We start from the raw sequence: 14,029 nt of genomic DNA on the forward strand, positions 1-14,029 counted from the left end.
ATGTTGTTACTTTATTATTGTTAGCGACATTGCTTTGCCTACAGTTGAATTTAAAAAAAGAATTATGAGGGGAGGTAAAAATGGCGGCAATAAGAGCGGGAGCTATTGATTTGAAGCAGGGAAAATTAGAATTTATAATTATGTCTTGAAGAAGTTAATAGTTTAGAACTAAGATTGAAGTTTATTAAGTATTGTCTAAATGGAATAAAGTCAGTTCCTATAAGTTGGGGATATTTATATTATTATAAACTAGGATAAAAATAATGACGTACACTGAAAAAAATATTAAAATCCAACAAAGATTTACAAAGTTACAGGCATTTTAATTTTGGAGTGGGAGGGTCTTCTATCCCTTTCTCGCAAAACGAAAATTTGTATGAAACCGCACGAAGCTACTATGGCATTAGAAAATGACGACGTGACGTGTGACGTCAAAATGCTATATCGCTGTCTCTGTCTAATCAGAAATATTTAAATGCTTATAACTTTTTTGTTAGGTATTTGATCGATTTAATTAGTTTTTTTCAGTTAACGTCATTATTTTTATCCTAGTTTATAAAAAAGTAATAAAAAAATTGGAGTCAAATACCCAATTGGATGTTATTATAGGTGGACCAGAATCTCATGAAAAATATTGAAGTGGGATTCCGGAGTTTAGCAGCGCTGTACTCTGTAAGTATCCTGTGTACATAGTGCACTGTGGTGAATATTGTGGTGAATATTCACCACAGAGTACTATGTAGGTGGGGTGTTCGCGGAGTACTGTGTTGCTTTTGTAATTTCATTTAATGAGATTCTGGTCTACTTATACCTATCCAAAAGGATGCAAACCACACAGAGTTATTTTTTATTTAGCTTAAAGATTGAAATTAAAGTTGGATACCTTACTTTTAACTCTATGTAGGTTGCCCATCGTCCAGTCAGACTGTCTAGTTGTAGGTATACCGGTTGCCTGAGACAGCTTGTGGGTAGGGTGCGGGTTGCGTTATCTACATTATAATAAGTGTCCATTTTTGTATAGTTTTTGAAAATTCTCTAAAATGGAGTTTTTGTCAATCTGTCATATTATTTTGTATGGATTTCCATACTCTACTTCATTAGTTCAATGAGTCAATCAATCTTTTCAAGTTTTCTCGAGAATGAATAGGATACTGCCAACGACCTCTATGTAGTACGCACGACGGGTCGTTCCGAACAAAAATATTGCGGGCTGCAGCTTTCGCTTATAACTCGATGGCCAGTAGGCACCATACTAATTTTAACAGCTTCATAGAACACGATTTTTGTTTGGAGTGACCCATCTAGTACGTAATACATAGAAGTCGTTAGGTTCTAATAACTTTTTGTCTATGCTTTATGTATTAATGCGGACTAACTATACACAGAGTATTGGGGTCTAATCACCATTATCTACAATAATACAAATTAAATGCAGCGGAGATTTTTTACTACATGTAAATGCATTTCTTTTTGCATCCGTGAAGCTCTCTAAAATGTCTAGAAGATTTAGTCTATGGTATGTTTGTTGATGGTATACTAAGAGTCTGACCCCCAAACACGCTCCTTAAAACTTAAGGTCACCTTAACTTTTAGTAATGGCATTTTGACTATAAAGCAGACAAAACTACCACTTAATATTTAACGAGCTCTTAAATTTTAAGTATCGCTTATATTCGGCCGTGAGAGTTTACTGATCGATTGTTTAAATTTTAAAATAATAATAATAATTACTACAAATATTGAAAAATCTGTAATTTTGTATTTAATATAACTAAGGTAAATATAAAAGTATATTATGTATTAATATTATCAGCTTATTTTTTCCGGTTCAAAGAAAAGGAATAAGGAATCAAGTAACCGATCAGAGGTACTTTTATTAACTATACAGCCTCGACGGCTTGACTCGTCCGTTATACATGTATAGTACAATTAATTCTGTATTCTAGAAACCTTAACTCCTTTATAAATAAACCAAGCGTAAAGATATGTACAATATTTTTTACACGTTACATCATTTAAGTACCTATTTACAAATTAGAATTCTTTATACATCATAAAAAAGATAACTATATGCTCTATTATATATCACCGCAAAATCAATAACTACATTCACAATAGATAGATAATTATTATATATACTGTATTATTACATTAATATTTAATCATTAAATTAAAAATACACCTTACAGTATCTAAATAAAAGGTAAGACGTATTAAATTACAATGTATTGCTTCGTTTAGTCACATTTTGCAAAAATATCACCATGCGTCGGCCGCCTCGGCCCGGAGTAGAAGATTAAAGTTTATTCCAACTTTTTTAAAAATATTTTATAAACTCCTCGTAAAAAATATCGACGCCTTATCACCAATCGCTCAGTCATCTAGCATTTAAATTAATACTTCTAACATGGAATAGACACCACAATTTAAATGAGACACATTTATGGACATACAATATACCCTAAATAAATCTACATTTTTTACATAATATTCTTCTTACTGACTTACGACTATATTAGCAACTTGCACAAACACCAATTCAAACATTTTTGAGGTCACAGACGTCTATATTATTAAAACAAAATAGTTATATATTTTTCGGTTTATCTCCGGCAAATATACTACAACACAATTGAGTTAGGTTACCTTTTTATATTATTTTTTGTATATTCCATACATATAATATAATACTTAAATAATTAAATATATTATTATTTTATAAACACTTTTATAATATTGTACATACTATAATTTTTCAGGTATTCAGAGCGCACAATGACCACAGATAAAAAATAAATATTAGGAAAAAATGGAGGAAAACAGTCAGTCTAAGATAAGTCAGCAAGAAGTTTTCACCCTAGTCGGTTACTGGAAACTACCGCTCGATTATTGCACAACACACGCAGTGTTACGTATTCACGTTATTATTTTTTAATTTTTATCTTTCCTATTTATTTAAGGACTTACTGGTTAAGGGTTACATGAAGCAAAAACTATAATATCCTGGCAAAAAACAGGCTTTTAATATTTTGTAAAACAAATATAAAGTTTTTTGTAAATAAATGTAATGCTATTTCATGTTCTTTCTATTAGTAGTTAATAAAAATACAAAAAATAAATAGGTGTAACTGAAAACTTAAATTCTAACTTGTGACTATGTAGGTATTTTAATTTTTAATAATAATAACTACAAGTAAATAGTTGTTGGTAAAATTATTATGCATGCTCTGTGTTAAAATTATCCTATAGAGCTATTTTATTATGAAATATTTTATATTGTTTTGAATGCTTAGGTAAAAATTTGTTCTAGATATTTCTACTTTGTGATTTAGGAAAATTCTCTGAGTATTACAGATACTAACTATAAAATAAAAAATATCGGGTCAATTATAGGATAATTATAAGATGCCTAGATAAAATGTATAAAATTATTGCTTACATAGTATAGTATTGCGAAGTAATAGAAGGACCTTAGGTCTAACAATACAAAAGAAAAAACTACAAGAATAAAATATTACCTATTTACAAATACCTAAATGTAGGGATCGAAAGAAATATTTGGCTAAAATATGTTAGGAATACATGATTTTTTGTGAAAAATTACATTAATCTAAGCGACGTACGTATACAGGATTAAAAAAATGTAAAATAATATCAAAACTTGATTATAAGGTAAATTGTGATCGAGAATGAGTATTTTCAGTTTTTAAAATATTATGCTCAGTTCATTACTAAGCGTTATTTTAAATGTTTTTTTTAATGACTTGTTACCCTGTCGTAAGTTATTTCAAGAGAGATTCATTAAAGATCGATTAAGAGAGTGTATTATAAAACATAGGGTTTAAAAAGAGTATGTTTCACTAACATTAAGCGAACCAAAAGTGTTCTACTCCCTAGAGATTCAAATGTAACGTTTTGTCCGCTTCACAAGTCCTATTCTAGCAGATCCGTCTCAGTAGAAACTTTTCATCAGTCCATAAAAACTAAACGCGTCTACACTACTTCCATCACAAGAACTTCACATACATAGTCCACCTGAAAACGTCAGTCCTATAAAAATAGTAAATAAAACTTCCTACGTGTATCCGAACGCGAGCGCCATCTTGCTTTGGCGCGAAACGTAAAATGGCGCGGTTTTATGGCACGATTAGCGAAGTCACGAGCGATGACGCGCGCGGCCGCTCTTTCTTCGTTTCCGTCTGCCGTCGCGAACAAACACTATGTTCGCAGGGTCGTCGGCCAATTGAGGGTATCTGGATACGGAGTGGACATCACGGGCCGCCCATCCGTCCACTATACCATGAGAAATGAGTTCCTCCTTCTCCTCCTCAGTCCAGGACCCTCGACCTTCCCAGCCGGCGGCTACTAGTGCCTTCTCTCTTTCCCACGCTCGAGCGGCGGCTCGCTTATGTGCGTGCTTTAGAAGCTTGATTCGTTCTTGTGCCGGGTCCACTCCGTACCGCAAGACTATCACCGCTTGGGCAGAACCTTTGCCGACTGCATGAACTCGAACCTGAGAGAACAAAACAAAAATTTTTACCTTTCAAAAACAAAGGAAAATGGGCAAAAGAGAGCAAATGGGTCAAGAAATTTTCGCATAGTAATTTGAAAATCAGGCACAAGTGAATGTATGTAAACAAGAGAATAATAACTACTGTCCATAACAAAAAATCTGTAAATAAAGCACAGTAGGGTAGAAGGAATATTAATTCTGTCTAGTCAAGTATGTTTGTCTGTACATTTATAGATAACATGCCTTTGAAAATACAAAGAATGTTACCTCTAATCCTTGATCGTTAGTCTCATCTTGCGATACGTTGAACTTTCCAGACAACCGTCTTAGCTCTTCCATATCGTCTCTTATCTTCAGGGAATTGTCCTTCACGAAGTAGAATACATCTTGGTCGTGTATACTAAAGTGTACATCCAAGAAGTATGAATTGTTGAACACCGTGGTTATGACGTCTTCTACCACACTGTTCGCACCATCAGCCACGCTTATAAAGGCTTTACCATCCACTCTGGATATGAGGACACCTTCGCCGAATACTCCTCGTTTGTAGGAGACTCTTGGTAGGAGGTTTCTTGTGATTGGTTCCATTTTTAGTAGAGGCGTCGGGACAAATTCGATGTCTGATAGTTTGTTGTTCACCTACAAAGAGTAAAACATTTTGTGTGAACTAGAGATTTGCAAGAAATCATCGAAAACAGTGAAAAATTAAGCAAAACATTTGCAAGAGGGGCAGACTGAACTGTTGAGACCAAAGGGTTTATTAAAATGAAATAAATGTAAATCATGTGAAAACTAATTTTGTTTGTTAATTAAAAAAATGATCACATGATTTTTACCTTTTCAATGATACATTGAAGACCAGACATAACACCAAAGTCAGGAGCGAGTTGAGGCGCCGTTACAGATGTTTTTGGTTGGAATATCATATCAGTAATGTATTCAGCTCCCATCATTTTATTCAAGGCGTAACCGTACAGTTGGAGCCAGCTCGACAAACTGGTCATATAAGGAATATTCTGCTCTCGATTTATAGGGTCATTATTTCTGAATCGGTATATGAAAATGTCTGTAGGCATAGTTAATTTGGTTGCCAAATGTTCCCAACTCGGCGTCATCCATTGCCCAACGACGGGGTCATACAAACGATTCTCCAAGTAAACTAAGTTGGTGTTGTAGTCAAATATCCCGCCTTGGAAGTCTACAGGTAAGTAGAATCCTGGATTTGTATCTTTGACTATCTTTCCGAATGGACTGCGTTTGATTTCTTTAATAATTTCTCCGTTCACATCAAATACGACCAGAGGTGATCCGTTATGATCTGTAGCTACATAGAAACGTTGATCCTCAGTTTCGATACAAGTTAAGAAATCTCTTTGGTCGTACAAGAATCGAATTGTCTTTTCTGTTTTCGGGTAATGCATGTGAGTGATGAGGTTGGGTGTTTGAGGATTTGTGTAGAAGAATTGTGTTATGTTGTCCTTATCGTCCTTCCAAGCGACTAGTCTGTTCCTATCGTCGTAATAGTACCACATTTGGAACTTATCCCTTTCAAATGCATGAACGAACTGTCCCCGAGAATTGTATCGGTATTTTTGCTCTCCGCGTCTGATAACAAAACCCCGTCCATCGTAGCTGCTGAATTCAATGTCACCGTATTGGACCACTCTATCACCAATATCGTAGCCAAGGTAGCGCTTCTCCCCGTGCTCTATAATACCTATGATGTTGCCGTTCTCATCGAAAACGTATTTCCAATCATCCTCGGATCCAACGACTTCCATGAGGTGTCCATCGTAATTGTAACTAACTCGTTCGTTAGACGATGTGTCGCCAATCATCATCTTTTTCGATTTGATTCGATTCCTTACATCGTATTCCAGTTCGAGCCGGAATACGTCGAACGATTTAATATTCATTAGAACAGTTTTAATTCTGCCATGATCATCGTAATCTGTTATAGTGAAGTATTGTTTGCTCGTGTCTTGCATCACTGAACGATTGAATGTGTTTCTGTAGATTCTCAAATCACTCACACCTTCCAAGATACCGAGGTTCTGGTTGTACTTCAATCTCAGTTGAGGCATTTCCTTGCTGTTGATGTTCATATCTATTGTAGACAGTCGTGCATTGCCATCGTATTGATATTTGAAATGTGCGTTGTTGAGACCACTTTTTGAGTTGAATTTCATCTTTTCGTCTTTTAAGATACCTGCATGGTATTTATAGTCTTGTCGCAGTTCGTAGTCTGGATCCGATATTTCTACATTTTTCACGAGATGAGTGTTTTCGTGGTAAACATATCGTATGGCTGAAGCTCCGGCGAGTATGGTCTCTAGTTTTCCAGTAGTATCGTATACATAAAGGATTTTGCCAGATTGATGAGGGAATATCTTCGCTAAAATGTGACCGTCGTCGTTATACAGAATTTCGTATGGATGCCTATTCATTGGTGAGAAGTACTGGTATTTGAAATAACCTAAAGAAGTCATTAAAGCGAATGTATGGATGTGGCCTCTTGGTGTGGTGAGGTTTTGGAGCGCGCCAGAGTCATCGTAATCGAGAAGATAGTCACTACCTCTTGGCGTTGTAACTTTCAATGGTAAGCTTGTAAACATATCTCTGAAAGAGTAAGCCAAAGAAGAACCGTCTCCATTACGAATTTCGTGCAATCTCCCAGCTCTATCGTATCCATAAGTCTCATTCAACTCGCCCCAACGCCAACTAGTAAGTCTATTGAATCTGTCATAGTCGAGTTCGACTTCAGCGAAGATTCCGCTTCTGGGACCCCACTTAACCGGTCTTGCCATTCTGTCGTAGGTGACATTCAGTAGTTCTACCTTGTCATCCATGAACACTGCAACAGTAGATGTATCTCTGTCATATTCGAGGGTCAGTAAATTTTCTCCGTTCACTCGCAGTTTTCGACCGATTTGTGCAACCGCTTTACTGCTCTTTCCTTTGTTGGATTGAAGTCTTCGTAAGAAGTAGCGCCATTCGAAACGATTTGCCAAATCACCACCGACTTCAGTCCTCTGTTTAGCTGGTACAGGGTAGCTTTCACCTAGTATGGGATCGATTTCTGAAAGAATTGTATACGGGACGGTATCAGTGGAAATTATATGGCCCCATGGCATGCTAGACGATATGCTTCCATCAGTTGAGATTATTGTTTTTGTCTCGGCTTCTCCAACCTTTGTATTTACCGATGAACCCTTTATTAGTATTGAAACCGGTTTCCTGTTGTTTTCACTTACGAGTACAGTGGCACCTTTCAAACTTAAATCGAACGTAAGATTTATTATTCTTCCAGTAGGAGTTACTGCCGAAGTCAACCTTCCAAACTCATCGTATTTGTAGATATAACTTCTTCCGGTGCTGTCATACTTTGCTTTGAGTAGTCCTGTTGTGCCATGATAATCGAAAGTCATATTGAAGTTGTCAGGTGTTCGCAATTCTTGAAGCATTTTCATTCGAGACATTTTCAGTCTACACTTCTGACCCTTGGTGTTCTCAATTGAATTCACAAGGCTGGAGTAGTCTCGTAACAGGAAGACTTTGTTGCCAGCGGCGTCAGTTACAGTGCTCAGCTTTCCATTGCTGGTGTTAACCGTATACGTGAAAACGTAGTTATTTTCGCCAGTTAGTATGTTTTTGGTCATAACGTGTTGGCCGAATCTGTTGAATATGTAAGTTTCTTGCGTATCTGGTGCGTAAATTTCGTATTCTCTTGCTCCACTTGCATCCGGAATGCTTGCCATGACAGATCGAATTCTGTAATTGGCCTGATCAGCTATGTGTACGATTCCGTCAGGGCTTACAGTTACTGCTGAGATAGTATTGAATTTAGAGTTCGACGCTAGGAAATGGTCCGCTTCGAAGCAATCACATCCTCTTTCTAAGCAATTGCATTTTGATTCAGCACCGGCATATAGAGAAATCTTTCCATCAGTGGTGATAAGTCTCACTCTATTAATCCGTTGAGAATCACTTTCCGCCACATACAAATCACCAGCTGCACCAAATCCAATGCTTTGTGGCATTACAAGTGTAGCGTAAGTTGCTAATTCCATATCATAGCCTGTTAAAGGTGACGGGCAATGAAGCGGTCTGCCAGCAATGACTTTTACTCTTCCATCTGGCGCCATTTGTAGAATCATGTGGTCATCGATTATGTGCAAGCTGTTATCTAGCGGATTGATAGAGAGTTCGGTCGGCCACCTTAAATGCACTTCTTCTACACTTAACGTTCCTTCGCACGGAATCGGTTTCCAATGAGCTCTATGCATATGATTTCCAATAACTGTTGTTATAATGCCATCTCTGTCTACCATTCTTATATTCGTACCATCAGCGAAATATAAGACGTTGTCTATGGAAACAGCGACACCTTTAGGGTAAGCCAATTTTGCGTCTCTTGCTAATGCTCCGTCTCCACAATGTGCTTCGTCTCCTGGAAGACATCTCTCACCAGAGCCTACAACCGTTTCCCAGTTTCTTTCAGGATCACTAAAGTCATCTGTGTTGCGAACTTTGATGATTTGATGGGACTCTGGATCAGAAATGTAGAGAGTACCGTCTAATGGTGACAAAGCCATGTGGTATCGGTAGGAGACACGGGTTGCACTGAAAAGAGAAATAAATCAAATTACACTTACGAATAGATACAAAAATAGCAAAATTTAAAAACCCCCTATTTGTGAAATCTGGTGGAATATGGCGATAAAAGAAAATCAATTGATTTGACCTCTAAAACTAAATATTACTTTATATAAATAGATGCTCTATGGTCATAAATCGAGTATTTCGGATTGACTATATTAAAAATACTGAAATTAAATAATACTTACTTTAGTTTGACAACAGTCCGAACAGTTCCATCAGTATTGATCTTCCTAACAAGGTTGAAGTCACCCACAAAGATTGAACCGTCAGGAGCTGCAACCAAAGCAACAGGAGCAAGTAGCCTCTGCTTTACCGCAGCTCCAGAACAATCATTCCCGCAGTCTAAGCCTCTTTGACGGCCATCTCCCATGGCGGTGATGATGAGGCGGGGCTTGTGCTTGAGGTAGATGTTAGTGCCATCACCCTTTTGGAGTATACCTGGAAAGGGGAGTACAAAAATCAATCCTCAAGATTTTTGTCTTTGCAAAGAAATTGTAAATACAGTAGATTGCTAATGATGAAATAACATTTTGTAATGGTTGTGAAGATTTACTTTCTTCGATTGTGATGCTTTAGTCATTTCGAAAAATTCCAGTCTTTTTCAGGCAAGTGGTGTTCTAGATTATGAAATCTAGAATACTACAGTTTTCAAGCATTGCAATTACATATTATTTGAAAAAGTTTGATTAGGCAGTTAGGTTGAAATTTTGTTGGATCAGCAAAGTGACATCAAATAACTTTTTAGTAAGATTACCTTCATGGAAATTGTATCTGTGATGTATATCTAGATTCCATCCACCAACATCAGAAATACTCATGTCGTGACCGCTCAACTTCGTCGTTTGCACATTCCAGATAATGTCCTTGCAATCTGTGTACTGGTATCCAACTTTTACTAACGCTGTTGTCACCCCGTACACCCGCTGTCTATAAACATTCAGTCTATTCCATGGGTATGTGAATTTGATTACTGGATCTGCCTCAAAGGTCTTCTCGAAGAGAATGCCTTCTATGGTAATCCTCAGGTGTATTAGAGCTAATGTTGCTGGGACTTTCTCTGGAGTAAGTTGCAGTTGTATTGTGGAGAGGTATCCTGCTGCTCTTGAGCTGTGATAAACTAAGTTGAGTCCCGTTCCTGGAATTTGGAGGCTTTCTTGGACCACCTGGAAGATACAATTTTGAAGGGTAAGTACACAAAATAATATTGCTATTGCACTTAATTATTCTCAATAATATTTCATCGAAATGGTTTGCATGAACATCACGGAAACTGGCTGAATGGCTGAGGCATCAAAATATAGTGCAAAATTTTGTTTTAAAAAATGTACCTCTCCCAAACAGGAAATAGCAGCTGAAGTTTCAACTTATAATGGATGATGGCAATGGATAGAAAACTTCATTTTGTATCGAAGCCTTGGTGTAAGAAGGTTGCATAAGGTAGATTTATTATCTTTACCTGAGATTCAGCAAGTATAGCGCTCTTATCTGGACAAGCACCCTGGAAGCCATGCTTCCACGTAGCCAGGACAACGGGCTTCATAGCGTCGTAGTCATGAGCGAGACAAGCCTGAGGAGGCCCCATACCGCTCTTGTCGTCCAATGTTGTCATCACTACTTCGTCGATTATCACAACCTGGAAGGAGTTGAAATTTTGGTGATATAGTCCAGAAAGATCTTTGAGTTTGGGAAAATTTCAGACAAGCTGAAATCTACTTTTAGTATGAACTTCGTGACGATATACTTAAAAATATTAAGTCGTAGGCGGTAGAACTTTTAAAAGAAGCGTCTTGAAAACTTTTAATTTGGTTCGAACTTCGTTAATTTTATGGTAAAGTCTTTTTCACACTTAATCCTCGATTCCAAATATATATTTTTTTAAACTACGAACTGACTATAATATCTTTATTCAACTTTCTAGCGAGGTAATTATTTGCTTTGCTATGACAAAGAACTAGTCGGAACTCAGAACGAATAAACGATTTCAAACAATACAAGTTTGCTGAAACCATTTGCATACTGTTGACTTATAAACTCCCTGCTTAGCAGTATTTGTGTATATAACATAACATAATTAAGTTTTCAATGTTATAAAAATTAATAGATTACTTATCTAATATTTATCAACTGGGCCCCAAAAAAAGAAAAAAGAGGTCTATATAATTTGTTAGCCTCACCTCATTCCAAGGCACGAACACAACCTGCGTGGATCGTTTGAAGGGCGACCTTCCGAAGTGAAGAGTCACTGCCCCTCCTCCGTTCACTAAGAGGTCGAACCAACCATCCTCCCTCGTTAACGTGAACCCTTCCAAGGGCGTAGAAGTGGACACCCTCACTCCGACCAAACCGGAACCCAAGGAAGTGACCACCCGACCCCTTATGACTGCGGAACGGCTGAAAATGGGATAAAACTCGCTACAGACGATGTCAATTTTGTTAATTAGGTTAAGTAATAATTAAGATTTCAGTTGAACTAAGTATATATATATATATATAGAGGGGTTTAATACAAAATTAAATAGATTACTAGTAAAAATGGGGTAAAAAACTACAATAATCTCTTTCATTATGACTATGAAATAGGAAATGGGGTCTTCAGTTCAGAATAATTTAATAACTAAGTTAGGTAGGCAGTATTAATTACTATTAGTTTATTATTAAAAGTGTGATGTAGAAAAGAAGAATAGAAAATGAATAGTGTTAAAAAGAATTATGTAGTTCATAAATGAATTTGTATGTTCATAAATGAAATTACTAATCCAATCCAAAACCCAATACTATTTCTACAATTTTGTAAAGATTACCTAATTATCTACGTAAAATACTTTGTTTTTTTTTTGGACATTTATATAAAAAGCGTAACACAAAACTCACAGGACACGAATATATAAACAAATATAAATACGACATAAAACATCATGCACACATCTATACTTGTACGAAATATGTCTACAATTAGGATATAGAGATACCCAACTATAAAGTATATCTGATACAAGTATAACTACATATTCTACGGGCACACACACTCCTACCTAAATTGATTTCTGTTTCTTACCTCGTATTGAAGTGATTCCAAAACATACTGCGCAGCGGAAAGACGAGAAATTACATAGAATGAGTATCATTGGATACGGCATCGTTAAAGAAGAAGAAATTAATAAATTAGAACATGTTAGTAATTAAGATCAAATAATATTCTTAAACAAAAATAACATGCAAGTGCCACTTTTTGTTAATCAACATCAATAGATTGAAATTATCAGTTGGCATTAAAACACAAACATTAATCTTAAAGGTGAAGAAAACAAAAAAGTACATGGAAACACTCTTATATATAATAAAACGAAGGATCGACTGGGGCACAACATTGCGTATCTTATATAATAGATATTTATTTGTTTCAAAATCATATAACATTGAGGATCAGTTGATGGATAGGATATACCATCAAGTGATCGTTTGACAATAATCATTCATAGGCGGCCATTAGACGGTCAATATGGCATCAGCTGAATCCGTCATCTTGGATCAATACAGTTATCTAATCTATCAATCCAACCGTTAGTTACAAGATCAATTAGACCACATTTACAGAATAGTGTGATGCTAAATTGCTCGTCTAATGGCCGCCTTAAGTCTAATCTGACACCGAACATTTAATGCGTACCTTTCATTAAAGGTTTCCTGTTTAGCGTAGTTTTGGAGGCTTCCCTCATCGATGAGGAACTTCATCCTTTCGAAGAAGGACGCGGTGATCGCTGGAGGCTGCTTTCTGAGGAGGATGTCTGTTGGTTTGGGTGAGGAGACGCAAAGCTGGCTCCCCTTGCACGCGGCGCTTTGACAACATTCTGGGTCTTCACAATCTACTAAGCCATCTAGAGACGAAAGAAGAAGAACACATTAATAATAATCTATGGCAGTGTTGTCGAGCTAAATTGTCAGCCGATACAATATTACAACAATATTAGGTAATTGTTTTGAAGCATAAAAAATATCCTGAATAAAATTACAAATATTCCACGTAAAAATATTAGTTGTCCTTGTTATGGAAGATGGGATCAAATATCGGGAACAGAGTAAGAAGAAGAATAAACTTCGATTGAAAATTGCAGTGGTACCTAATAAGTAATATGGTTTTGGAGTATCATAAAATATTTAATGTCCTTGTCAATAATTTTTCATAAAAAATTTGACGATTAAAATTACTTGCAATACAACTGAGTACAGGTAATAAGTATTTGAACCCGTTTATCACGCTTACCTTTGTCATTATCCTTAGAATCATCGCAGATTTGTTCTTTCAACGTAGTGCAGTCTGGACCGTCCCACCCATCGAAGCATTTACACTCCCAGTGCCCATCATTCGCCACTCTGCACTGACCGTGCCCCGCACATCCTCTCGGACATCCTTCCAATGTACAATGTCGTCCATTCCATCCAGAAACGCAAAGACAAGTGCCGTTTTTGCATTGGCCGTGGTCGCTGCACCGCGCATCGCATAGTTTGGACGTGCAATATTCGCCTGTCCAACTTGAATCGCAAACGCAGGATTCCCCTACGCATCTTCCATGTGGACCGCAATCTAGATCGCAAACCTCTGCAACAAACAGTATTTTTATCTACAAACTATGGCTTCAATTTGGTCTTAACATGGGTTGAACTACCACTGGGTGGTTTGGGGAAAGACATGCACTAAAGTTTTGAATTTATATTGATGGGCTAAAAACTAGTGCATATCTTTCTTTTATATTTCTGCACGAAAAAGGCATCAAAGTTTTTTTGTATCTAACTTCAGTGCATGTACTTCTTTCAAAAAAAGCAAACACCTTCCTTAGATTTTCCCACAAATTATTA

The 14,029-nt window shown here is 36.6% G+C and overlaps 1 protein-coding gene across 6 annotated transcripts in view; it reads right to left on the reverse strand.

The window, feature by feature from the left end:
* Positions 1-697: 697 nt before the first annotated feature.
* Positions 698-14,029, reverse strand: part of Ten-m (teneurin transmembrane protein Ten-m) — a 271,393-nt gene continuing 258,061 nt past the window's right edge. For 5 of the 6 annotated variants that reach the window (XM_069499352.1, XM_069499351.1, XM_069499350.1 and 2 more), the window contains 10 exons: positions 13,437-13,772; positions 12,843-13,050; positions 12,231-12,257; positions 11,350-11,566; positions 10,632-10,808; positions 9,930-10,338; positions 9,361-9,613; positions 5,350-9,136; positions 4,781-5,152; positions 698-4,513 (listed from right to left, as the gene is read on the reverse strand). In XM_069499352.1, coding sequence (XP_069355453.1) covers positions 4,157-4,513; positions 4,781-5,152; positions 5,350-9,136; positions 9,361-9,613; positions 9,930-10,338; positions 10,632-10,808; positions 11,350-11,566; positions 12,231-12,257; positions 12,843-13,050; positions 13,437-13,772 — 6,143 coding nt within the window. In that variant the 3' untranslated portion in view covers positions 698-4,156. The remainder of the gene's footprint in view (positions 4,514-4,780; positions 5,153-5,349; positions 9,137-9,360; positions 9,614-9,929; positions 10,339-10,631; positions 10,809-11,349; positions 11,567-12,230; positions 12,258-12,842; positions 13,051-13,436; positions 13,773-14,029) is intronic. The other variant, XM_034969162.2, reaches the window with a different exon arrangement.

Source organism: Maniola hyperantus, chromosome 6 (genome assembly GCF_902806685.2).
Source record: "Maniola hyperantus chromosome 6, iAphHyp1.2, whole genome shotgun sequence".
Lineage (NCBI taxonomy): Eukaryota > Metazoa > Arthropoda > Insecta > Lepidoptera > Nymphalidae > Maniola > Maniola hyperantus.